The sequence below is a fragment of the Fundulus heteroclitus genome, chromosome 5 (genome assembly GCF_011125445.2).
Source record: "Fundulus heteroclitus isolate FHET01 chromosome 5, MU-UCD_Fhet_4.1, whole genome shotgun sequence".
NCBI classification, from domain to species: domain Eukaryota; kingdom Metazoa; phylum Chordata; class Actinopteri; order Cyprinodontiformes; family Fundulidae; genus Fundulus; species Fundulus heteroclitus.
Genome location: NC_046365.1, coordinates 33911525 through 33939386, shown reverse-complemented (window position 1 = coordinate 33939386; position 27862 = coordinate 33911525). Strand labels below are relative to the sequence as shown.

General features: G+C 39.3%; 1 protein-coding gene across 3 annotated transcripts in view; it reads left to right on the top strand.

The window, feature by feature from the left end:
• Positions 1–27862, top strand: part of si:dkeyp-9d4.3 (caskin-1) — a 71316-nt gene continuing 43454 nt past the window's right edge. For all 3 annotated transcript variants that reach the window (XM_012873872.3, XM_021322226.2, XM_012873870.3), the window contains exons 1-2: positions 1–291; positions 27613–27664. In XM_012873872.3, the coding sequence (XP_012729326.2) occupies positions 198–291; positions 27613–27664 (146 nt within the window). In that variant the 5' untranslated portion in view covers positions 1–197. The remainder of the gene's footprint in view (positions 292–27612; positions 27665–27862) is intronic.

Genomic DNA, 27862 nt, shown 5'->3' with positions numbered 1-27862 from the left:
CCGGGAGCATCACACCTCCAGCGCAGCAGCATCCATCATCCATCCATCCATCCGTCCAAACATCCGCCAGCTGCAAGGTCCAGCGGGAGGCCAGGGAGCGGCGGCAGGATGTAGCGGCGGATTAACGGAGGAGAGAGAGGGGCGCTCAGAGGAGGAAGAGAGCTGGACCGAGTGGACCGGGGTGGGACGGAGGGGACATGGGGAAGGACCAGGAGCTGCTCCAGGCCGTGAAGACCGAGGACCTGCTGACAGCTCAGCGGCTTCTGCAGAGACCGCGGCCAGGAAAAGCTAGTTAGTATCCATCCATCTCCCATCCTCCTGTCCATTACACACACAGAGACACATACGCACACACACACGCGCGCGCACGTCATTTCCAGGTCAGGACAGTACAAGCTCAATGTAATGCCTTCTAACCTAAATGTTTCACAGTGTTTGTGTGGATGTGTGCGCTCTTCCCTGCACGCATGCATCTGTGTGTCTGTGTGTGTGTGTGTGTGTGTGTGTGTGTGTGTGTGTGTGTGTGTGTGTGTGTGTGTGTGTGTTTTTGTGCTTTGACGTTGACAATGCGATAGTGATGACGTTGCACATGTGTGAGAGCAGTCATCATCAGGATGCAATTAGAAATTAGGCGAGCTCGCCACTCCGTCCTCTGCGATTAGGCGTTTGTGTTTGCATCCGCATGAATGCACAGAAACATACATAAATGTCCTGTCCACAGCAGGGGGTGTGGAGGGGGGGGGGGTGCACATGTGGGAGAGGTGGAAGGTCCTGTGCTGCTCTGGGACATGGAGGGGGATTATTGGTGTGTGAAGACGCCAGATGTTAGCGGGAATAAATGTGCCGATTGTAAGGGTACACGTGCGGACATTTTCATGGAGCGTGAGCGGGCTCCTAACATGGATTCAGCTGGGACTTGAGGTGATAATTAGATTTCAATTACAGCCTTGAAAACTGCTCTCCTCCTCTCCCATCTCCCCAGAAGCAAAACCCCTACCACCCCACCCCTTCCTCCCCTTCCTCCTCTTCTGTCACCTACTTTCCTCCCTGCTCTGCCTTCACCTCCCCTCGCTTCTCTGTGATGAGCATCGGCGACACAGTGCCATGGAAAAAGAAAAATGCTTCTTCTCCTCAAATGCCAGAACGGATCAGCACCGAGGGTTCAGGCCGCTGCACACTGACAAAGGGAACAGGGGGGGGGGGGGGGTAGAGGGTGGAAGACGAGGAGGAAGAGGAGGGCCATGGTGGCACGTGAGGGTGCCGGACAGAAGGATTCAAACTGTGAGCTATGGATGCAGGGAGGCGAGGAGACAGGGTGTGTTGGAGGGAGGTTGAAATGTGTATGTGTGTGTGTGTGTGTGTGTGTGTGTGTGTGTTAGTGCACAGGTTTGTGTTTGAATAATTAAACAGTAAGCCAGGTCTCCCTGCTGGAGGATTGTTGCCTCCGCAAACACACAAACCCAAACACCCTGCACGCACACAGTCGCAGGCAAACAGGCTCCGAAAACACACTTCACACTTTGGGTGTTAGTCATGTGTTTGTGTTATTAATAGAATGCTAATGAAGTTCAGAGCAGCAGCATGGCAGGTTTTTTTTATTTATTTTTTTTTTTTGGGGGGGGGGGTCATTTAGGTGGTTGTTTGTGCTGTCAAAGTTACACAAGTTAATGTTTGGGATTACAGGAATTTAGGTGGGAGCGATGTCACTTAACTATGCGTCCGTTGCTGTATGACTCCATATTTGTCCCATATTTATACCTTTAGAAATAAGAAGGCTGCAGCAGAAGATAATTTTTTTTCATGAATAAGATGAGGTCTTCAGTGCAACAAAGTCACATCCGGCTAATGAGACAAAATATAATAAAATATAATTATCACAAAGTTTTCACAAACCTTAAAATGTGTTTTAAAGTGTCTATCAGTTTAGTCCAGGCTAATTAAGTCCACACACTGCCGTTTTCATGCTTCCTCTAATTCTAAACTGGTCCTATGTGAATGAGATTTATCTGATATATGTTTATTTTTTTATCTTCACTGGTAGATTAACCAAAAAGGTAAAAAAAAAAAATCAGGTTTCTGGCTGATTGATTGGTGCATCTCTTGTCCTGTTGCCAAAAATGCATCCAATATCCGTTTTATATTTGTTCACCAATAAAATAACTTCATGAATCTCTAACTGTGCGTTAAAAGAATCCTTGTTATGTGTTGAGTATAGGCACTGGCTTGTTTCCAAGGTCATGGTATCCAAAAAAAATACCAAAGTTTTAAGAAGTTCTTCTTTTAAAACTGCTAAAAATTAATAAGATGAGGTCTTTAGTGCAACAAAGTCACATCCGGCTAATGAGACAAAATATAATAAAATATCACTAATTATCACAAAGTTTTCACAAACCTTAAAATGTGTTTTAAAGTGTCTAGTATCAGTTTAGTCCAGGCTAATTAAGTCCACACACTGCAGTTATCATGCTTTCTCTCATTCTAAACTGGTCCTATATGAATTAGATTTATCTGTTTGTTTATATCTGTTTATTTTTTTATCTTCACTGGTAGATTAATCAAAAAGGGGGGAACAAAATCAGGTTTCTGGCTGATTGATTGGTGCATCTCTTGTCCTGTTGCCAAAATGCATCCAATATGCTTTTTATATTTGTTTACCAATAAAATAACTTCATGAATCTCTAACTGTGCATTATGTGTTGAGTATAGGCACTGGCTTGTTTCCAAGGTCACGGTATCCAAAAAAAATACCAAAGTTTTAAAAAGTTCTTATTTTAAAACTGCTAAAAAAATTTCCCATCGTGCCCACTTCACGGTTTGAAGCGTTTTTAACATGGATACCAGAGTAAGTGCCAGAAATTTACGGGGTTCATGCCGTCGTTCAAATGTACGGAGCTGAGAGTGATATGGAGCTCCCCCTCCCCAACCTGTTGCTGCAGACTGCAGTCCATTTCACCAAAACTACCACAACTCATCTCTTTTTCTTCTTAGTACCGAAAATCATACTGACAAGACGAAAACTCAATAACTACTTGCTTTTTTCTTTAAAATAAAAAATAAATAAATAAAAAAAAAACATTCATAGCTCACACCTCACCAGATAAAGTCCCATGCTCAAAGAAACTAAATAATGCTTCACTTGGAACAGAAATATGGTGGCATTTCCTACCAAATATGTAACCAAGCTGGAGGCAGGAGCAATTAAAATAAAAGGAGAATGAAACAGCCAGAAATATGTTGTTCGCTATTGTTTTAGTGCTAAACAGGTGCTAGTCTTAGAAACAAGCTGGTCTAAAGAATAGGCTAGGATACCTTAAACCCATCGAAATGTTGATGGTAAATGTGTAAAACTCCAAGTTGCATGCTTACCTCCCAGACCACTCTACCCTTCACTTGACTTGTGCAGTAAATTTAGCTCGCTGTACCTGCTGGAAGGGTCTACCAGGGCTCACCAGAGCTGCACAATTTTCATTGCAATATCAATCTGTGCAATATTTCATTTGACAGTGGCTGCCTTGATGCAATTCTTGGTATGTTGTCATATTTCAAGTGCGTGGCATTTTGAACGGTGCTCAATGTTTCCATCTACTCTGGACTGGGTTCAAGGATAGGTTTCAGCTGAATTTATCATTTCTGTTGGTGACTTTATAAACACAGTCGGGGCTTTTAGTAAGTACAGTTACAATGGGAGCATCTCCTGTTGGCAACGTTGCTTATAAATACCAGAAATCAGAAACGTCATAAACACAGAATTTTGTTTGAAACAATTTCTAACGTTAGCGATGTGACTTCTGTTTAACACAATATAAAATACAAATACAGTGATCTGTGTTGTTAATCTGTCTCACTGCAGTGTGATGGTCTGCAGAAATTCAAAATACAACAGAAATGTCAAGGAATTCTAAAAATACATATCAACATTTTTCTAGCTTTAGCTAGAGCTGGGCAATATATCGAGATTTTAAAAATATCAAGATTTTTTTTTTGAAGACGTATAGGAGAAAACAATATAATTTATATCGAGATGGTCTAAGTTGGTTTATAATGATGTTTGGATCGTTTATGTTTTCCAGTAGGTTACTTTTCAGCAGTTTCTCTTATTTATCTACAGCTGTTTGTTAAACAATGTGCCCATTAGACATTTGCGATAAATCTTTGATTCAGAGATACCTTTTTATAATGACTTAATGAAAAACCAAACATATCGAGATAAATATCGTATATCAGCCTAAAAATATCGAGATGTAATTTTTGGTCCATATCGCCCAGGCCAAGGTTTAGCTATAAAACTTCTCTGGTATAAAAACCTTGATCAACATTAAAGCTTTTCCACTCTTCCGAATCCAGTCTTTGAATACATTATAGCGTCACCTCAGAAATGTATAAATGTGTTAAGTAACATTCTGTGTTTGCCAATGCTCTTCACAATGCATACTGGCCGTTCTGACTTAATTAGCAAAAAGCTCTGCAAACACACAGTTTCAAACAGGATGTATAAACACCTCAAAAAAACACTGACGGATGCCAAGCTAAGCTGGAGCCGGAAAAGCTGAAAATGTAAATATTCTTCGCCGGGAGTGACCAAAATAGAGACTATTTGAATTGATCAAGCCAAAGTTTATCAGAGGGACAGCTCAGATTGAGACGTTTGGAGAGAAAGCTAGAGTGGCATGTCTGAGGGATGGTGAATAAATTGGATAAAGGATGTTAAAGTGTTGCTGCCAAGGTCTGGGGAAAAGAGAAGGACAGCAGACCAGGTAGATGGATGTAGTGAAGTAGGACGTGGCTGGAGGATGGATCAGCTGTGGATGGATCAGCTGTGGTGACTCCTGAAGGGAGCAGCAAAAAGACTGAAAAGACCTGATAGCGTTTATAAATTCAGCCTAAAAAAAGTGCTTGTGAACGCAACTCAATGAATGAATAAAACATCAGTAGAATCAGAGACAGTAAGCTAATTTTATTTCCATACTAGCTGGACTCCTCATTAATATTGAATGTCAGTGTTTAAATAGTTCTTTGTTTCGTTTAGGCAACAGTATTCCACAATAAACTACACAACACAACGTTTAGATCACTTTTGGTTCTCCTTTAACAACTCCTTATATGAAAGTATATATATTTGGTCGTGAGATACTGGCTTTTAAATGGAAACTGAAAAAAAAAGAGGAATGGCTCTTTATGCAATAGAAATGTCCTGTAAGCATAAATTTCTCAACTGACATGAATTTTTTTTCATGTAGGATTTAATAATTTGAACTTTAGATAGGATTTAAATCCAGCCAATTTGGTATGGAGGAGGCATCACGAGCTTTTACTACATGCCGTTGTCACAATATAGTCTGCTGAGCATGCATCACCGCCGCTATAAATGGCTGCCAGGATGGGGCAGAATGGGGAATATAGATATAGAAACACGGATATAGAATATACGTGAGGTACTGCTGTCATGAGAAGCAGTAGGTAGATAATATGTAATGTACTCCAGTGGCTGCCCACAGAATAATATTACTTTAAATACTCTAATAAAGGTCTGTTTACTATGATCAGAGCCACCATGCTGCCTAATAAGCTGATCCACTTCTGTTATTTTTAACCCCATCACCCTTTAAAACATGGTTAAACGTTAAAGTAAAGTTGCGGGAAAAATATCTGACGAAAGATTAAAAACAAGAAGCTGCGTCAGAATTTTACGAGGTTCTTGTGACTTCCCTCGTGTGATTAAATGATTTTTGCTCATTGTTTTTTGTTCGTTTTTGGCCCAAACTCTCATTTGAATCCTTTGAAATTCAAACCTCGTGCTGTATATTGACCTAAATATGGATCAAACACCAGTTTCAATTACTCGGGTAACATCTGGGGCTTTTCACAGGCCACTTAATGCCCTCATTCAGAAGGAGAAAGATCCATCCGTTCATCTGTGCCGATCCCACCTGACCCTGAATGATCGTGGGGGGGGGAACGCTCACCAGAGCTGACACAGAGACAGTCATTCAAAACGTCTTCAACCCACATCAATAGGCCGTGCCTAAATAACTTCAGTTTCCGTTTGGGAAGTTCTGAGCTCAAGCTGTAAGTCCTAAGATCCTAAGATCATGTTCGCAGAGCCGTAAAAAGCGAGACTTATCTTGCTCATTGTTTTAATTATCTTGTGGATCTTTATGCGTACAGCATTAAAATATAGGCAAGGCCAAGAGCCACTAACTTCTAATCAGCGACCATGGCGGAGTACAGCGGGTAGATTCCCTTCGGTACCATAAAAAAGCTTTTGCTCGTAGGACGGATCAGTACTCAGAATAAACGAAAGGAAATCGGTGAAGGTCTAAGACAGAGAGTTGTAGAGTTACACAACTTTGGAAAGGCCTTTGGAGCCATTTCCAAACAAGTAGAGGTTCCGAGATCAGATCCTTTCCAACAGTTGCATGTAGGCACATGTTATTCAGGTGTTTCATCGCCTTGCCAAGATCTGGAAAAACATCCTAACTGTTCAGCTCAGATCAAAGACAATCATGTAGGGCGGCTAGGCTGCATTTGGTTTGCTGGAGAGACTTCGGACCTGACTTAAACAGGTTCTGACTGCATGTCGCAAACCAGGATTTGCTCATTGTTTTGGTGCCTGTGTGTATATCTATATATATATCTATATCTATCTATCTATCTATCTATCTATCTATCTATCTATCTATCTATCTATCTATATATATATATATATATATATATATATATATATATATATATAATGAATTCAGATATTAGAGGAAAATTGGGTTTTAGTGTTCACACTAAAGCAATGTTTTGTACTACTACTTTTTGTGCTGACCAAGAACACGGTCCCCTCTCCTTCTGCAGCGCATGGTGGTGGCAGCATGATGTTGTTTAGCTGCTAGTCGTACCTGTGCATTGCACAAAGTGAATAAAAAATGAAGAGAGCACCTCAAAATCCTGTGACTGCATCCCATATCCATAGCTAGATAGCTGAAACTTGCACTGAGTTACCGTAAGTGCATTGACATGATGACGACACCAAGTAGACATGAAAGCTGTTGCCGCTATAAATGAAGCTAACATCAAGGTTTGGGTTTGGCCTTCCCAAGGGAATGACACAGAAATGTGAGAACTATGCTTAAAGGCTTGGAGTGAACCAGAAAAACTAATTCAAACAGGCAAATATGATCCAGAATAATGTCACAAATTTGTTCGTTTCTATTTCCAAATATTAGTGTGGATGTATGTATGTGCATATTTGGGACTGTGTATATGAGATCAATCATTATTGGGTCAGTGTGGATATAGAATTATCAATGAATTAAAGTTCTCATGAAATCTGGATGCATAATTAACGCATCATTAATGCCATTTATGCCCATAGCGATTGTAAAGTTCTCAAAGCAACAATAATTTTAAAAAAAGGTTGGCTGGCATTCTGGGTTCAAACTATCTTTCTATTTAAATCACAGGGTTTATTTTATGGTGAAAAAAAAGGAATCTTTAAGTTGTGAGTCATTTCAATTACTTAAAGATAATTATTGTTAGCAAATCAACAAATAGGTAATCCAAGAACTTGTCTGCAACTCTCACCTCTTGGCCTTATGTTCGAACAGACCATAAATCCTCAAAGTCCTATGAAGTCAGTAACTGCAACCTGCAGGAAGGAAGCATAACTCCCACCATGTTCCCTTAAAAGGCAGGAAACCAGGAACAAGCTGTTCATAACAGGCATTTCGTGTCTTCAAAAACGTTTTTTCTTTTTTTAGGAACCAGTATGGTTGACTCAGACTAGATAAAGAGGAATTTCCCCGTCTTCTTCCCATGTAGGTGAATCACCAGACGTACTTCTGGGTTTGTCGCGTTTCTTTAGGGTTCTCATTAGCTCTGTAAAGTTTTTACTTGGAAACAGATTGTGATAAAACGTGCATGCTAACTCACATTTCAACCAGGCCCACTTCCTGGACCGTTCTTTAATGGCTTTCTTATCTGAGTTCCAGTTAAAATAAAACTCTTATCTAAGCTATTTGAGCTCACCTGTATCATAATGGTATTTCCACTATTTTGAGCTATCACCTGGAATGGCCTTTAATCGGTGATGGTTTTGAACAGTTCATAAAATTTTTATTTGTGTGAACACTTTTTGCACAACCCCTGGAAAAATTATGTCATCTCTATTCTTGCAGGGCGTTCAGGCAGACAGCTCAAAGAGAAATATGCATAAAAATATTTGTGATTAACGGTACATTTTGGATATGCAGTCATTACAGTTAGTACTTTGTTGCACCGCTCCTGTTTTTGTAATTTAATTTTTTTTTAAACATCCCCATTTAGCAGCTGACAGATTAGATTTGCACAGCAGAGAAGGAGCTTGTTATAAATCGATTACAGAACCAGATTGTTTATCATCCTGAAAAATTATGTCATCACCAAACCTACTTTGGATTTATGGAAATAAAAAAAAAAAAACATGTTCTGATCTGGGTTTTCGGGATTCTTTCGGCTAAATGAATTTAATTATTGCCAATATTCCCGCATTTTTGAATCCAGAACACATTCCCTTCGACCGGTTAGTGTGGTTTTTTGATCATGATGTTGCATTATTTAACATGAATAAAGAACTGTCAGCTAAAGCTTCTGCAGTTTCACTCAAAGCTGTATTTTTTTTGTTTAAGATCGCCTAGGTTTCAGAATCATCCTTTAAAGTTGATATTCAGGTTATTTTCAGCTGCAGAGCTGCTAAAGCTAAACGGGACTGTTGTGAATGAGGCTGGTAAAATGACAGACTTCACAGAATAACCATTATAACGTCTGTTAACTCTTTTTCTCTTTTGAGTCTAAAGGTCTGCAAAGCTGCTGGATCCAGCTTCAAGATTACTTGGTAAATGTGTAATTTCACAACGTTTTCTAACACGAACAGTCATTAATTGTTCAGTGTTGTAATTGTTGAGTGGATGTGACGTTAGTGTGTCGCTTCCACGCTCACTCTCTCTCAATATCTGCATGGACACTGGGATAAACGACATGATCTGTGTAGTTAAACTCTCCGTTCGATACGATCCTTCTCTAAACCAGAGGATGATCAGGGAAAGGATCAAACATCGAATAGATGAGGCTTTTATAAAGACTGGGATGATGTGGCGCTGACCAGGTTGTCTAAAGGTAAACTGGTTGGTTCTGCAGCAAAAGCTTTAGCATCAATTCAGCACCAGAAGCATTTTGTTGCTTTGCTTCAAACCTTTTCATAGACTGCCAGTATTTCCAAAACCTGCTTTTTTTCATGGCATATAGGCAAGGCAAATTTATTTGTATAGCACAATTCAGTACAGAGACAATGCAAAGTGCTTTACATGATTAAAATATAGGAAAACAAAACAGAATAAAAGCAAGTAGGAATAAAATGTAGCAACAAAAAAGAACATTAAAAACAGTAAAACAGTTTAACTAGCACAGTTGAAGGCAATCCTAAACAAATGTGCTTTTAATCTTGATTTAAAAGAACTCAGGCTTTCCGCACTTTTACAGTTTTCTGGAAGTTTGTTCCAAATAAGTGAAGCATAGGAACTAAATGCTGCAAATGCTGCTTCTCCATGTTTGGTTCTGGTTCTGGTTCTGCAGAGCAGGCTGGAGCCAGAAGACCTTAGTGGTCTAGAGGGTTGATACACTGATAACAGTGTATAAAGGCCAAAAGCTGAGACATATAAACTAGAGAAACTTTCAGTAATGCAGTTAGTCCTCCTGTTGTCTCCTGAAGCTCCCTGTTGCTCCTGTGTAAAGCCCAGAGTGTCACTAAAATGTTAAAATTCAAGCGTACCAGCAGCAAAGGGAGGCATGCAGAAAGTAAGAAATAGAGACTGTACAATAAGGTCAAATTTACAGCATACAAAAATTACTGGATGGTTATTAAAATATACTCAGATTAAAAGAAATGTGCAACTATGGAAGATTAATAAAAAAAATTAGAACACATGAATGCGTATTTGTGCATATGGACAACAGGCTTTTTAAACCATTTAAATGTAAAAACAGCAGGGTTGTAAATACTGAGTTTTTTGGGAGCAGTGATGGTTATAGAGTCTCCTGGGAGGAAGGTGTTAAGGTTTTGGGTCTGGACCCGATAATTCGACTGACACCAGAGTAAAGTTCAAAGATTTTATCCAAGATTTGCGTAGCCGGTGCGGGAACCTTCTGGAACTGGAACCACTGCAAGGGAGAGAGACAGGTTAGTGGCTGTTGAGTCTCAGAGGAGGAGATGATGTAAAAAAAAAAAAGGAAGCCGCTAACCTTGTTTGGATCCGAGAAGCGGCACAGAATCCTAAAAGGGTTTCATGGCGTGGTTCAGAAGTGTTTCTGCTGGCAGGAATTAATTCCCACAATCGGACAAAAGCAGAAAAAAGCAGAGGTTCCAGTGGGGAAATCTAACAGAGTACCGGCCAGTCCTGGGTCCAGTAATCTAAACATAGTCCAACACGTAAAAGTACCTGAGGGCTTGGCAGAGACAGGAAACAGGCACAGGTCTTTGTCCAGATACCGAGAACAACTGGAGAATCCGACAAGGGTGAGGCAAACAGGCAGGAAACCAAAAACACAAACAGGGTCACTCACAGAAAGGCTGGCTAGAAACGCTGGATGCTCTACGCCAACAAAGGTTTTTGAGAATCTGACACCAGTGCTCAGTAGCGCCACACACAGGTGAAGTAATCAGGGCAGTAACGGGTGCATGCAATCAGGAGAACTAGCTGGAACAATCCAGAATGTCGAGAGTGATTACAGCAGCCAACAGACACAGAATCATGACAGAAGGATCTGCGATAACTCTCTGCTGTGCGCCAAGGATGCAGCAGTCTGTTGCGCTGTCTCCTGCTCTGCACCAGCTTCATGCAACCGCTTCTGAGCACGCTGGATTTCAGGGTCGATCCATCCATTTACTGGAAGTTTAATGACTGCCAGCTTCCCCGCTCCTTTATCTGAGATGCAACCCACGATCACGTGAAACATGTTTGTATTCTTCACTCAGTTGAATTTATATGTTTTAATGTGTGCACCAAATATCAGTCCATCTCCTTGGCTAATCTAAATTCCAGATTCATCAGTGAATATCAGTTTTATCGAATCATCCAGAGCCCATGACTGCTTCTCTTTTACCTCTCTGTAACCTTGTTTGCTGCTCATTTGTTAATGGCAATTTATGTTTGGATTCAAACGAATTAAATCCCATTTCCTCCAGCAGATTTCTTGTGCTTTGATGACCAACACCGACTCCTGTTTCTGCCTTTCAGTCTTTTATTTCTTTGGCTGCTCATTTTCCATTATGGAGGCAAATTGCTTTGAGTTTTCTGTCCTGATGCTTTGATCTCTTCCTCGATCAACCTCTAATTCCCCGTTTTTATTTGTAATTGCTCCAGCTGGCTGGGAAAAGTCAACAGGGTTTTCTGCTCTGAGGTGATTTACCTACGTTTTGTAATCATCCTCATTGTTTCAGACATCAGCTCCCTTGTTGAGGCCATGTTTTCTCAATCAGTAAAATGTAACCGCTCCTTTAGGTCCCCAAGCTTTCTCTTTTGACTGCAGACTCATTTGCATAATTAGACATGTGCACATATTTGTTGTATAATTGTAAATTACAGGGTGACTACATATTTTTTCTTCTATTTAACCCAAAAACATATATCATAACAATAATAAATGCGTTTAGCTTTCAAATGATGTTGTCCAAGGCCAGAATGTGTTTTGCTAAAACTGACTACTGAGTCCATATTTACACTTGGGCTGTAAATGCCCTTGATAATTTCACATATGGTAAAATAGCAGCCTCTGCATCGATGTGGCATTCGAACGTGAATTAACTAAGCAGTAAAACCATCGGGTCAAAATGGATTTAGCACAAACTCAGTCCTGAGTTAAAAATAGCCGGGGTGTGTAACTCTATCATCTCTGATCTCAGCACAGCTACTGGGATGGATTCAGTCTGTGCCTCAGTGTCATCTGTCTCCTCATGTGATCCCACTGACTCTGTGATGCTGAGATCAAGACTCTGTAGGGTTTGCTCAATCTGCTGCAGGACTCCTTGTTCTTCTGCACTCAGAAGCAGGGTTCTGAGGGATTTATGGGATTTATATCACGCAGAAGAACAGGCAGGGCAGTCAGACTTCACCCCGAATGGACCGAATGACCGACGCAAGTCTAAATAGATAACAGTTGTGAAGATTATCGTACAGAAATCAGATGGAGATTTCAGTTTTGATAAAGCTCTACAGAAATGATGTGTCTATGTGAACAATAAATGTGGGAAATGTGTTTGGTAGTTTTTTTTGCACTTATTTTTTGTTTTAAAGATCTTTATTTTTTCTAGGACACAATTTTACAGTTTTTTTTTTCATCGCAAATGCTACTGGACAAATCTTTTGTACAAATCCATCTGGGGGGAAAAAGATATATAAACTGGTATGTTGATCCTTAATCTTTTTGCAACTATTTCCTGGTGTGTAAAGGGCCTATGTCATACAAAATTAACTTTTTTTTAGCTTTTAACTATGTTATGATGCTATACCTTCATCAAAATCATACCCAAAGTGGTATTTTGTTTTTTTCACGTATGTCTGAGTGATCCTTGTGAAATCTTCTCTCTGAGCAGCAGCCCCAGTTGGATTTTGTCATTGGGAGCTCGCTGGCTTGTTTGCCTGTGACCGTCCCTGCACTGATGACTGCTTGGTGAACCTCAGCCTGTATCAGAGTGGATTGTCAGAGAGATAAATTGTTAAAACTGGTGCGCAATTCCTACAATAAAACCTCCGGATGGAGATGCCAGAGCCATAAATGAATGATATTGCTTGCTAATATCTAGTTAGGGTTGCATGCTGCAGCGGCTTTAGGGAAACATCATGATATGGACGGCACCCACAGGGGGAGAGGCAGCATCACAGTGAAGGCAAGGGTTGAAAAAATATCGTAAAAAACAACTAATATTTCATAAATAATAATAATGAATACTTCATAGTACCAAAGGCAATATTCCATCATATTTATGTCTACAGTTGACTTCGGAAGGCTTAAAAAAAGCATGATGTAGAACCTTTAACTTTATTGCACCATCACACTCATCTGCACTTCTTCTTGTTTTTTTAATAGTGAAGGAAGATTTGTTCCTTTAGGTAAATAACACACCAGCGTCACCTTCCTATGCATCTGATAATGTAGTATAAACAGTTGGTTAACCAGATAATACAAGGCAACGCACATTTTCTGGACAATAAAGTGTTGGAACTTTGAATATGCCACGCATGCAAATGGTGACTCGAATGTTGCAGCAATGGCCCAGTAGCAGCATTGCTCAATCGAATGATACATTATGCAGACGCTCAGGCTGCAATAGTGAAGAGTCACTCACATCGACATGCTAAACGCTTGTTGCTGATCTAACTCTGGATTAATTCTGTTATCAATTATATGACCAATCATAGAATGTGTATAGGTCACTGCACGTTTTTCAGGTTATTATTAAGTATAGAGACAATAAACTGAAGCAGTAATGTCGCAGCAGAAGTAATGTAACAAGCATGACACTGAATTTTACACCCATCATCCTAATAAACAGCCATCCCTCTGACACCATTTTTTTTTCCTGTGGTTAGCCCAGGGGTTTCCAAAGTGCGCCCCCTATGGGCCATTTCCAGCCTTTAGAATAATTTTCTGACCCCACGTCAAGAGTGGTACAAATTTGGCACTCCAGCAAAGTTAGCTGACGGATCTGGACACTTTTTGTAAAAGCACTTTTTTTCACTTAAAAATATTGCCTGTTTGATTCATTGCTTTTAAAAGAAAACATAAACAAAATCACAATGAAATTATTATTAGTGTTTAATTAGAAAAAAAAATGGCATGGCCCCTGAGTACTTTCAGGGGCCAACTGTACCAAAGGTCTGGACTGGTTTAGACCCACATTATATACTTTTTTTACAGCAATACAAATGGTAAGATGGGCAGTGTGACAGCAGCCCAGGTTACAAATTATAGTGTGACAGTTGTTTCTACTGACTGTTTAATATTTACTGACATTTGCAACCTAGCTCCGCGTTTGTCATCTCTCAATGTGATCTAAACTTGTACGCCATCTGTTTCGGGGGCATCTGGAGGAAACACTCACCCTCCCTGGCATCGGAGAAGCGGACATAAAATTTCCATAAAATCTGTTAAGTAGCCTCTTGCATCTCTCGCACCTCCTCCTGACATTATTTTCATGCAGCTAATAGAAGTTACTGAGTTTAAAAAAATCAAGATTTTGTCTGCAGGAAGTAACTTTATTCGGTCAGGGTGAAAAAAAACTTGAGGGCAAAAAGACAAAGCTCTCAGTTTTGACCGTCAATCTCAATTTCTACAATCACCCGTGGTCATTTGCAAACTGTGGTTAAGCTGTTTATGTTGATTTTGAGGTAATAACCTTCAGCCCTTGTCAGGAGAGGACTTGTTATGCTGTGGATTCTCTCACTAGCTTCAGCCAACATCTTCAGAGGGTCTTTTGTTTTTGTTCTTTGGTTGATTTATCACCAACCACATCCATCTTTGGGACACAAAAGCCCTGTCCTTCCCGACGGGAATAATACATGGACATTCTTGTTGGGTTTATATGTGCATATTATTGTTTAAAAAGTGAGAAGTGGGGCCTTCAAGCATCTGGAAATTATATTACAGAATGAAAAGATCCTTTGGAGGTCCTCTTATCTCTTCCAGATATTTTGGCTAATTTATTTTTATTTTTTTGCTGTCATACAGACACAGGTGTTCCTCCATTTAACTCAGATGGCATGTCAGAAGCATACAAACCCACAAAATAAATTGGTTGGGCTTTTCCAGAATGTTGAAAGGCATTATAACTTCAGTGTAATGCAACTTCTGACTTCTCTCCAAAGCGTCCTCCCATTATTCTGGCATTTGGCACATAATTTAGGTAATTCTAACTGACCTTAAAAAATAAATAAGTAAAACCAGCTTTAATGTCATACAGAGGGGAAAACGAAGGTTACATATCTTTTACAGCACATTGAATCATCTTGTAACGGAAAAGTTCTTTATAAACAAACTTGCCTTGCCATATCTTTATGGAGTGTGTATGTAGCTCCAGATGTTTATCAGCGCGGACCTGGAAAGCCCAGAATGAGCTGTAGGTTTTCTTTCTGAATCTATCCAGCTAATCTTGATTTGAGTGGACGATAATGCATGAAATCTGACTTAAGTCGACCCTATTTTAACCCTTATTCCCAGACGGTGAAAGTCTGTGTCAGTCTGTTAGTGTAAGAGGAGGTGAAGAGAGAGGTATGTAGGAATGTGAGGGAATCCAACCCGACCTCAATCATAGTTAAACAAACAGCAAACACGTTTGAATTTTTTGTGGTGGATGGAGTAGTGTGAGCGAATCAACGACGCTACTGCAAACGCCTGTTGCCAACAGCCAATGAAGAGGAGCGGCTGGGATGCTGCAAAAGCTAAAAGCTAAAAGCTGACTTTCTTTACGAACTTTATTTTAACTATACAACATTTTGAACATAAGCGTAAAACAGCAGTGGGTATAATATATACTACAAATAAATAAGTATTAACTAATTACAATTAAGTAGTAATACAAAACATTTATTATTATATTTACTGTAAAATCAACCTAAATCATTCTCATTTGTCACCTGGGATGTTAGTAACATTCCCCACAAACATTGAGTCCTCTCCATCAACGATGTCTTTGTCACGTTTTTTCTCCTTTCAAACCTGGAGGTACGCTCCGGAACAACTTCAGTTAAGAGTGTAGCCCGTGTTTACTTCCTGGTTCCTAAGCCAATCATAGGAGAGTTCTCTGGGTTCCCAAAATAGAACGCAGCATTTGGTATTTTATGTTGGCAAAAGAGCAGCAGCCTAACAAACATGGAAGCCAGTAAGAGAAGCGGACCAGAAATAGTAACAAAATAAAACATCATGTACCTCTCCTGTGGAAGTGAAAATTCAGCGCAACAACGGACTGTTGACTAAATGGTCCTTCCTCTTGTGTTAAAATGAGAAATGTTGAGCCTCTTGTAACGTTATAATTTGGTATTGGTTTCACAATTAAGGAATACTGATTTCTTTTTTTTTTTAGCAAATCAGCATCAAATTACTTATTAGTATCAGGACTTGTGCAAACAACTGTGTGACTTTATTTTCGTAATATTATTACTTTATTCTCATAATGTTCTTTATTCTTGTACATCTAATATTATGACTTTATTCTTGTAATTTCCAAAAAATAAAAATTTGTATTATGGTCATTGTAGATTGAAGAAAATAAATAGTTGGCCACGGAAAAGTAAATATCCACAAATGGACAAAAAGAACAATGTTTTCCGATGGTGGAAAGTGGTTCATTTTCAACAAGCCTTTTCCACAATTAAATGCCTAAATTTAAAAACAAGTATATCTGTTATATTAAGGCCACCACTCCCCCAACAGAGAAATACTCCAATATTTAAGGCTAAAACATACTGTAGTAAAGAATGAAGAGCTAAATCAAAAAAAAAAAATCACATTGAATGTAAAAGGTAATTTCTAAATCAAATATTCTCCATATAAACTGATTTATACCCTCTTAATGTTTATTTGTACAATCCTGCACAAGCATGATATTGTCTGCCATTTTTTTTCCCTGGTTGTAGTGGTTTTTATTTGAAAGTAGGCTGTCAGGAAATTGGGTTGAGAGAGAGGGGAAAGACATCACAGGCCGGGACTCAACTTGAACAGTCATTCCAAAACCCACAATCAACCTCAAATAGATGTTGCAACCTCTCAACACAAGTATAACAATGCAGTACGAGTCATATGTACTTGTGTGTTGAAAGTAGTATATTTTAGATTGCATCTCATCCATTTTCAAGGGGTAGTGTAACAGAAATATAACCAGTTTGATCTTTTATAGCTGCACCCTGTGCTGGTACGTTTGTTCCTTCAAACCTTTGTGCTTGTGGAAGTTTACAACAGAGTTTGATTCGCTCGGTTGGCTTTAGTTGGTCTGGTAAATCAGGGAGCCTTTCATACGGCACAGTTTTCAAGTGTCTTTCAGCCTGTGAACACCTAGCCTATTCAAACTCTGTGATGACTGTGAAAGTTGTGTAATTTGTCCACAGCTTTGGCCCGTTTTCCTGAGAACATCCACTGCATAGATGTACAGCATCGGTCAGAAACTCAAGTACTCGAGGGCCGATGAAACTTTCAAATGTGTCCCTCGCCCTACAGATCTGATTCAAATGGCTGAACTGTCTCATTAGCATGCAGTCAAGCGCTAGAGAGCTCTGCAAATTAGCCAACATTGGAGTGTGTCAGGAAAAGCAGATTGTGGACCCAGAATTTCATCCAAACACAGAGCTGCATTTTAAAAGGTTTATTTAAATGAGAAACCTGGTGACAGTCAGAGAAGCTGTGCAGGAACAAGCAACGGCGAGAGCAGACTTCAGTCAATGCAGAGAGCGTCAGGCAGAATGGCAGAGAGCGGTTCATAACCCAAACGTTAAGGAAGTTCGTAGGTCAGTGCACAAAAGCAGAGTCATTGTCTAGAGATCAGAAGCTCGGTTCATATCAGACAAGGTGAGTCAGGGAAAACCAAGGAGCAGAAACAAGCTCGTAAACATCAGGCAAGGAAAACCGCTGGACGTCTACTAGCAAGAGCCTCTAGTTGTAATGAATGGGAGTGAACCCAGTATTCAGCCAGACACAATGGAGATGTTTAGGCAGTTTATTAAATGAGTGAACAAACAGAAACAGTCCTTGAGGGAGTCCGGCAGGGAGACAGGCAGGGCGGGTAGCAGGGATCAGACACAGAGCGGAGGGAAACAATCCAAAAACGGGTAACAGAGCACGAGTGGCAGTCCAGAACCGGGGACTCAGAGACTTTGGTCCACACCAGGTCCGAGTAACTGGCAAACTCAGAACACAGATAAGGGTTAGCAGGATCGGTGACTTACGGTGGCTCAATACCAGGAAACAGAACACAGGTCAGAAACACAGACAAGCAGGCAGAACAGGAAATAGCTGGAAGCTGCACCGTGAGGAAAGCGACATTCTGGCAAGGAAGTGACAGGGGAGGCAAGCTTAAATAGACAGGTAGACAGGTGAAAAACGAGTGACTCTAATTATCTAAGATAGGTGGAGGTAATCAGGGGAAGTTAAGTGGGTGACAGAGAGAACGGGCTGACAGGATCAGTGGAGGGGAAACAGGAACTAAACTAAACCAATCCAGCACCTAAAACCACAGACATGAATACGTAGACGCCGTGTCCTCGGTTGAGAGGCGTGCCGACAGAGCGGCCATCTTAGGTCAGACAGAATAAATGCTGTTATGGGCACCTCTGCTCTCACTTGTCTGTATATAGTTTTGCTCTTATGTACATACTTACATACATACATATATATATATATATATATTGGAAGAAAGAGAGAGAGATGTATGTGTGTATAATTTGTGTGTATATTAGATTAATATGTAACTGCAAAATATGTAAGTGCGTGTACATTTTTCATCCAGTTTGACTTCAGTTTAAATAGTTTTGGTTCTGAATAAATATGTGTTATCTGTCTGAAAGGTTACAAGCATTGTGAACATATGATTAAAATGAGATCTGAGCTGCCTCCTATTCATTTTCACAGCAGCTGTCTGATCTGTGGTCTGACCCAAGATGGCCGCCCTGTAGGCACGTCAGCTTAGTGACTGGCAGCGACCAATGGGGTGTCTACGTATATGATGTCTATGCCTAAAACCACAAGGACCAAACCTAAAAGAAACCCAAAACAAAGACTAAAACTAAAGCAGGAACCAAAACTATGACACTAGTAGCTATGTTTACATGAACAGAATTTAACAATTAGATAGAAATGTATTAAAAAACAAGAAATACTCAGATTGTACCGTTCATTTGGGCACACAATGAATGAATCTGATCATGATTTTTGTTAATATGCACCTGGCTTTATCAGTAATAGAACCCCTCTGAAATGCGCAGTTAGCAAATTTCTCTAAAAATACACAAAGAAGTACTTCTGTCTTTGCTGAACAACAAGAAATAGTTGACAAATCAGTAGAGTACGAGTTTGTTTTTCTTCCGAGCGCCCAGGCTTGACTTGCTCCAGGTTCGCATTACGGTGGAAACGTTACTGAATTAGTAAAAAGTTAAATGTTTTGAATAGAAAGGTTGTATCGAGAGCACAGACAGGTTTGCCTTCCGACATATTTCCACTCAAAGCAGAAATACATAACGTGGTCGTGAGATTCACGTGCGCACGCAGGTCAGTTTGCCACATTCAGAATAACTTGATCCTGACAAGCGTTCACATGCACGCCGATCGGATTGTCAGTCGGCATGAACCACCCATCTCATTCGGATTACAGTTTTACTCCGACTGAGCTTAATCTGATCACAATATTCAGATTGCCGTGTTTACATGACGCATTGTTATTACCATCGGCCGTTTATTCCGACTGCTTTTGTCCATGTGAACGTAGCTTATCATCTGAGTGGCTGTGGAGTGCATGAGTAGTGCAGGCGCCAGGTGCAACGCATGAAGCTGATTGCAGCGGAGCAGTAACCTGACGAGCCAGATGAATTTCGTTCCGCTTAGCTCCGCTTCAACCAATTTTATTGTCTGGCCAATCAGGACGCAGGGCTGGAGTTTCATAGATGTGACGTAGTGGAGAAGCGACCGTGACGTGAGACTGTTTTGATTCAGACAACAATGGCGGCTCGCATCGAGGAAGCAAGCGTTAACATTGATGCTGCTATTTCTTCCGTGTTGTGCTTGCATTACACTGGTTTACATCATTAGCTATTGCCTGTCTTATGTTTCACAATTTGTACTTACCTCAGTGACACTTTGTCGAGCTCTGGTCTCAGTTGTTGGCCTCGACAATTTAGTAGCTGGAGGAGCAGGGGGTGTTTGGGGTTGGGGACGCAATTTCGACGGTGTCGGTTCCCTGTGCCGTTTGTGTGCGACAGGTGTCTTTGCACTCACTGATGTTTCGGATGAAGTTGATTTTTCAGAAAGCGGTTCCTCTTCTGCTTTTTGCCATCCTATAGGATTTGCCAGACTATCTTCGAGTCTGCCGATCAAGCGAAAGCACCGGTTGCATATCCGACATGATCTTACCTGAACTTGTAACACTATTAAACCGAGTTCTGTAAGTCGTTCGTCTATACGTTTTTGGTTGCCTTATATCCACACATTTTCATGGCACAGACGACATTGATCATTTACCGACATTGCGCTGATTCCACCGTTGCTATATCCAAGATGTCGGCTGTTCTGTTTTGTTTTTTCCTGCTTCACTCTCATCAGTGTCACGGGTTAGCTTCGGTGTGAGTGGTTGAAATAGCACGTCGATAAAGATGACAGACAAGTGGCTTATCCAATCATATGCAAGGATTTTTGATAAGGCCCAGCCTTCTGAAACGCCATTCCTATGGATCAGTTCCAGATGGATGAGTGGAGCGAGCGAAATTCATTTGGCTAGGGTCAGGTTAGCGGAGCAGTGGAACAGGTCACAGTTGTGAGACATGAGGCTGATTACAGTGGGGTATGTGGGCGTGGTGCAATGCAGAAGACAGAAAGAGACACAAAATGACAGAGTCAGGTGTGCTGAGACCACTGACTTACAGCATGTAACCCGATGCTCTTCCAGCCAGTAGCTGCAGCTTTATTAGCCCTCGCCGCTGCGAACGGCAGCTGTCTAACTGGAAGTTACTGATGGGGTTCCATTTGTCAAAACCAATCAAAACGTTTAACCATTGTTACGTTTGACGTAGGGCTTTACAAAAAAAAAAACAAAAAAAAAACATATCATGTTGATGCTGTCCGAAATGACTGACAGGCTGGGATTGGCACTGTGAGGCGGTTGCCATGGTGACCGCAGCCTGGATCCAGCATTATGTTTGATATTATTCTGACGTGTAAGAGGCAAGGACGCAGATGGAGAAACACAATGGGGAGTCTCTCGGACAAGCAGTCCAACATCAGGGGAGAAAATTGTGATTAGCGAATGAAACCAGTGAGATTGGAAGAGGACGGAGTGACGCAGTCACCCAATAAGTTAGAGCTGCATACGGCTGAGGGTACATGTTGCTGCTCAAAGGTTTTCAGGCATTCAACAAAGTTTTCCTTCTGTCTGAATGTGGGCTGAAACCATAGTAGAAAAAGGGATCTCCACGCGATATTTTGCAAACTGCAAATGTTTTCTCATTTGTCACTTTTGAGCTGAAAGGTTTTGCAGAGCAAAGGAAATATTTTATTCCACGGGAGTTCCTGAAACCTTGGGTGAAAAGCAACATACACCGCACGTTTGTGGCCTTCAGACTCGTTGTGAAGTAATTTCGGCCACTCTCCTTAGAAGGCCCCTTTCATTTCGGGAGGTTTGCAGAGATTTGATTAAGCACAGCCCTGGTAAGGTCCCACCGCAGCATTTCAATTAAGCTCAGCCAGTTTGGACAAAAACTTCAGCTTTTACATAAATGGTCTCACATTTTACTCTGACACACTTTTCTTGTGGCTCTAAAAATCATTATTCCAGAGGTCTTGTTGTTTATTCAGATATGACCTTCCCATCTTTTAGAGTGAAAAGGCTGCCTTCTTCAAACCTTAACAATAAGATGCTTTTTCAGTGTTTTTCTTATTGTCTCGCCCTGAAGGTTAAGCAACACAGTGTAAGTTTTGACCCAAGTATCTGCTTCATTTGACACATATTCAATTATTTTACAGGTTTTTTTATTCCATATTTTAAATTTTGTTTGTATATGAAACTTACTGCTTAACTTAACTTTGATCTGGAGACCAGGCTTTAATATATTGACAGAGCTGGTAATGTTTGATTGTAATATTCTTCTTCTGTGGTCCAAATCTGGTTACTATCATGCTGCCATGGACTCTACTGGATGTAATTTTGGACAATGTTTTTCTACACTTTAAGATAAGATAGTCTTTATTGATCTCACAATGGAGAAATTCACTCGTCACATCGGCTCATACAAGAAGGTGCAGAGTAGGGAAGGTGCATTCAGTTATATACAGTGAATCTTCATATATACAATGGATCAAAAAGAATACCAAAAAAATACAAAAGAAATAGGAATGGGCATATGATGTCTTATTTACATTCATAGTGGTCTATATATATATATAAACATATATATATATATACTTATATATATACATATATCTATACGCCTACATACATACGTACCTACACGTATATATGTGCATATACATTCGTGTATACATTTGTACATACATACATGTGTACTTTATGGTCCATGACGCTGGTCTTCTGTGGTACATAATGTTGGAGTCTCCAGACAGCAGATGTTGGCACTACAGGAGTCCATGCAGCAGTCGCTGGGTATTCATCCTGCTAACCATGGAAGCTTATGTCTCTGGACGTGTTCTGGTATCTCTCCCACATGATGATTTTGGTAATTTGATAATGCAGAGAGGCTTCAAGAAGCTGTCGGAGAAACTGCGGCTAAAAAAAACTCTACGTCTATTCATGTTTGATCTGAGAATAGTTTAGTTCTTGGATCCATAGAGGACATGCGATATGAAAATGCAGAAGATGTGCATCCTGGGGAGATGTTGGGCTACTAGAATCAACGCTTGAAGGAGCAGGAACACAGAAACCTCAGCCCGGTTCAGCAGTGGATCTCCACTAGGGCTAAAGGGAGTTCGTGAATGACTTCATTCAAAAAAGTACTCAAAGTAAACTATTTCCTATTCCTGCATACCGCTCAGCCATCACTTTTTTAATGCCGTGACATCAGAATCCGTTTTATTTGCCAAGTTTGGGCACACAAACAATGAATTTGCTCAGAATGAAGACATTCAATAGAAATATGTAAAAGGGAAATGAGAATAAATGTGACTTTTTTGTGAATTTGCTTAGGCACAGTGTTTTTTCAAAATAGGGAAAGAAGGTCCAATTGGAGCACGTAATTACGGATCTGGACACTGACGCATGTTTCACGTGGGACAGTTCATACAGTTGCACAGCAAATGTCTGTTTACATTAAATGTGATGGTGAAAGCCTGGAGATGATGAGGTGAAAATCACAGCATAATATCCAGAATCCAATAGGTTTGGGGCTTCATCATACAAAAACAGAAGTCAATCAACTCAGCCTAATAGAGCAAAGTCAGCAGAACATTCAATTCCTGAAAGGGCTTTATCTGTGGATATAATCAGCCTTTATAATTGACGCAACAGGCAGATTCTCCCAGAAACATCACGCACAAACTGAGGTATGGACGTTCATAAAAATTAACATGAGGATTGATAATAAATCGCACCACAGATACAGTGTTCTGTTGGCTCTGAGCCTCATTATCCTCTGATTTTTACAACCTCTGATACAACAGACCCCTAATGCCGAGACATCCTTATAAAAAAAATCATGGATTGGAGGTTTTCTACATTTTCAGCTTAGAACATCAACGAAGATGTTAATTGATTTCATGATAAACAAATAATTTGTTTTTTTTAAATAATCTTTTCTAAAAAAAAAAGAAAATGGATTTCTAAAATGCAAACAATAAACAAGAGAGTAACTGGCAACCGTGTGCTGTGAGGACTTTCCTCTCTTCCACAATGATCTTGAAGCCAAAAGGCTGAGCGGAGGAGATGACATCCAATAAGGCGTCAGTAGCTTTTGCATCGTCATCCTCAAAAACTGGCTTTAAAAAAAACCAAAACAAAACGAGGCATTTTATAAAAATTCATCCAATTCATTATAACGGCAAATTTTGTTTGCTTCTGCTTTGACCCGTCAGGAAATTATAGAGAATGTTGTATTGTTTTAAGTCATTTTAATAAGAAATTTAAGAAACACAAAAGCAGGGGTGTTCACAGTAATGCCTGGGGGCCATTCTGAATGACCAAAATTATAGGATGGAGCAAATCTGTCCTGCAAGTGATACAAGAATATGTAAAAATATAATTATAATGAAACATAGATCATCTCAATATGAACTATATACAGGACTGTCTCAGAAAATTAGAATATTGTGATAAAGTTCTTTATTTTCTGTAATGCAATTAACACAATATTCTAATATTTTGAGATAGGATATTTGGGTTTCTTCAGCTGTAAGCCATAATCAGCGATATTAAAACAATAAAAGGCTTGCGATATTTCAGTTGATTTGTAATGAATCCAGAATGTATGACATTTCATGTTTTTTAATTGCATTACAGAAATTAAAGAACTTTATCACAATATTCTAATTTTCTGAGACAGTCCTGTATCTCTTTAAAAAAAATCTCAATATTTTAAAAAATCTTGATATATTGCCCAGCATTTTCAATTCCAAATCCTTTTCCTGCTGAGAATAGACAAAAAAAATAATACTTTTTTTAAATTAAGGCCAAAGAAAAAAAATTGCAAACTGGATGACTGCTTTTTATTACATCAAATGTACAAAATTCTTTTCAAGTTTTGCATCTACAAAATTTATAGACTTGTTGATTTACACAGCCCTTTTCTACAGAAAATCAAAGAAATATGTTTACTTAGAATAGTACGTGCTAATATTTTGTAGAGCAGGTAGAAGTCACCATATATTTTGGAAATCATTTTGTTTTGTTCTTTAAATTGTACTTTTTGGCCCCTCAGTTACTTATGACTTGAGAATTTTGACAAAACCTTTGAACGCACCTGCTCTAAATTGTCTGTAAGTGTTAAAGCTCAGGGGGAAAATAATGTTTGAAGCAGAAAATGTAGGAAAGTTTAGAATGTAATGGGCTGTTCCAGGTGTTGCTGGTGCCGTGTGGGCTCATGAGGCTCTGGGATACTTTTATAAAGCGACACAGATACTGAAATTCATCAGCCGGGAGGGGGGTGGGCTGGTCGTCATTTTTTAATCCGAGACAGAATGGGGGAACCTAAACGTGCGCAGAGTAAACCCCCACGCCGCATCCCTGGAGGAAAATGATGTCAGCTCCAGAGTGTAAACAGAGACGGCCGAGGCAACCAATCAGCGCACGGTCTTTAGCAAATTACAGAGAAAATTAGAGTGTGAAAGCAGGATGAAGGGATGAGGAGGGAGAGGGAGAAGCTTTTCCGCAGATTACAGAACAGCTACAGATTATGGCCTCCGGATTATGAGGGTTTGACCAGAACATTAAAAGAAAAAAAAAAATGAGAGGCAGAGAGACAAGCTGTTTTCTCTGTGTCCATTTTAGTCTCTTATAAAGTATTGAAATAAAATCTCAATTAACTGCAGAATCCTACTTGAACTTTCTTCTGCAAGTACTACAAATAGTGTTTTTTCAAAAATAAATCATTTAATTTGTTGTTTCTTAAAATCAACCTTAGATTGAGCTTTAATATATAAAATGGAATGCTTTCCTTTAAGTACAGTTTATTTTCAGGGAAAAAAAATGTTTGCATAAAATTTGTAAAAAATAAATAAATAAAATAATCAAATTCTGGCTATTCAGTTGTTTGAGTTTGTAGTCTGTTGCCAATAGAATCGCAAAATGCAAATTGTAATAGACTTTTAAACCAAGGATAGTCATGATAAACACTTAATATACAATCTAGGGAGTTTATTTCATTTAAAATTTCTTTGATCTTGAACGAGACATAAGAAGAAAGGCTTCTCCTGTCTATAAAGGCCCTCTGGCTAATGGATAATTCACAGACTCACTCCATGGTTAGGGGACTATAATAATACTTCTATCATGGGAAATTATAAAACTATAATCCCAGCGAAAGTGTGTGTGTGTGTGTGTGTGTGTGTGTGTGTTTGTGTGTATATATATATATATATATATATATATATATATATATATATATATATATAATCTGACCTTTTACGTGAGTTCAACGGAAAGAAAAATAAATGTGTTGCGCTGTGTTTAATATAAACGAGGAAAGTGAAAAGATTGTCATTGTTTATTTATTTTTATTGTTTATTTATTTATTTATTCTCTTGTTAACACCAGTAGTGGCAACATAACAATAACTAAATTTCACTGAAACATATTTTATTGAACACTTTAATCAAAGGGTCCAGAAATCTTATCTTTGCCACTCTTCAAAGCTTCGAGGGAAGCAGATGTGTGCTGATCTCTGTGCATCTGGAAACGGCCACAAGAAAGTAGGTACTCACCTAAATTGCCCGTATTGTTGGAGCAATGATTACAAGGTTTTAAACAACTGGAACGGTGAGAGATAACGCTGGAAGGGGGCACAGGTTTATCTGGACAGAAGGAAAGGGAAGTAAAACAAAAAACCTTCAAAGCTAACAAGAGTCGCATTGTGGGGTCAACATTTTTCTGTGACTATTAATTTGTACGGCTTTTATACAAATCTTTTCGTGGAGGATGTTGCGGGAGCTAATTTAAAGGAATCCAACCTTTTTGCCATGTGAGTCACAATTTACTTTTTGAAATTATTTAAGGGACACCAAATTTGCTTTAATTAAAAGTGCAAAAGCAAATTCATTGTGTCTTTTTATGTTTTAATTCTAATAAATTGTGTGCAGTATGTTTAATAAAATGAGCCAAGTAGTCTGATTCTTAAAGAAATGGGATGTCGTACTTATTTTTAAATACCTTATTAAAAGGAAAGCAGAGAAAGAAACTTTTGTGGCTGAGCAACAGGAACTGGATATACGTATATCACTCTTTTTCTTCAAAAATGCTTGTCATATTTATTCACATTAAATGGACTGGTGAGTCTGAGTCTGATGTTGAGTAAAAGTTGCTGAAAGCTTAAGGTTCTGTTTACAATTCAATCCAATTTAGAGACACATAGTGGGCAATAATAGAAAAGTACACATGTGTTATACATAAGATTTTCCATTTCAGAAAGATTTTAATGTGTTGGTAATTGCCCTAAATATTTTTTATAAAAAGTGTACATCTGCATCAGCAATCTGTACTGAACTGTGGTTGGAGGCCGTATAAAATCCTTCCTAGGGTCATATATGGCCCCCAGCCTGCACTTTTGACACTCCTGAGCTAAACTGTGTTTCTGGACTTTCGTCTTAGTGCATTTAAATTTCAAAACCAAATTAGGAGATTTTAAAGTTCAATCAAGTCTTAATAATACCCAAACAAGGACATTTTCAATAAATTAGAATATTGGCTATAATAAGGCTCAATTGTCAGATTAAAAGTACCTTCTGAAAACTACAGCACACATTTCTGTATTGAAAAGTTTTCTTTTTATTGGTCTGATGTAACATTTTTAATCTTAACTGTTATTTTTTTAATGAGTTGTAAGCAGAAATTGATCAGATTTAACAGAAATATACTTTTCAATAATATCGCAATTCACTGAATTTGACTGTATATGTGTTGCTTTCGGCAGAAATAGGACCTGAGCTTTCTGAAATACTTCAGTTCGTCTTGCTTTGTGATTTCCAGATAACCTTTTTATCGCTGCAGTGAGGAAACTGTTCAAAGACAGACGTATCACTTTGATGATTTCACAGACACAAAACTGTTGATTTAACACCAGCAGGAAGGAGTCAAACAGCTGAATGTGTCTTTAGTAGGCACAGACTTCAAGCTTAAATTCAAACAGTTTTTTCAATATTTTTTTAACACATTTCTTTTTTTTTGCTCTTTTGTTTCAGAGCTCCTTGGAGCAGCGAAGAGGGTTAATGTCAACATCCAGGATGCGGACGGGTGAGGGCCGACAGCTCCTTTAGTTCCCTCCTATCATCATTACTCCCTTCTCTTAATTTTTTTTAAAGAACTAAAAAGTATCAATGATCGCATAGTTTCTAAAAGGAGTAGCTCCGCCAAACCAAGAACCCATTAAGCTGTCACTTTCCTGTTTTATAACAGGTTCAATAGGTCATATTCAGTCAGATAACAGGAAGG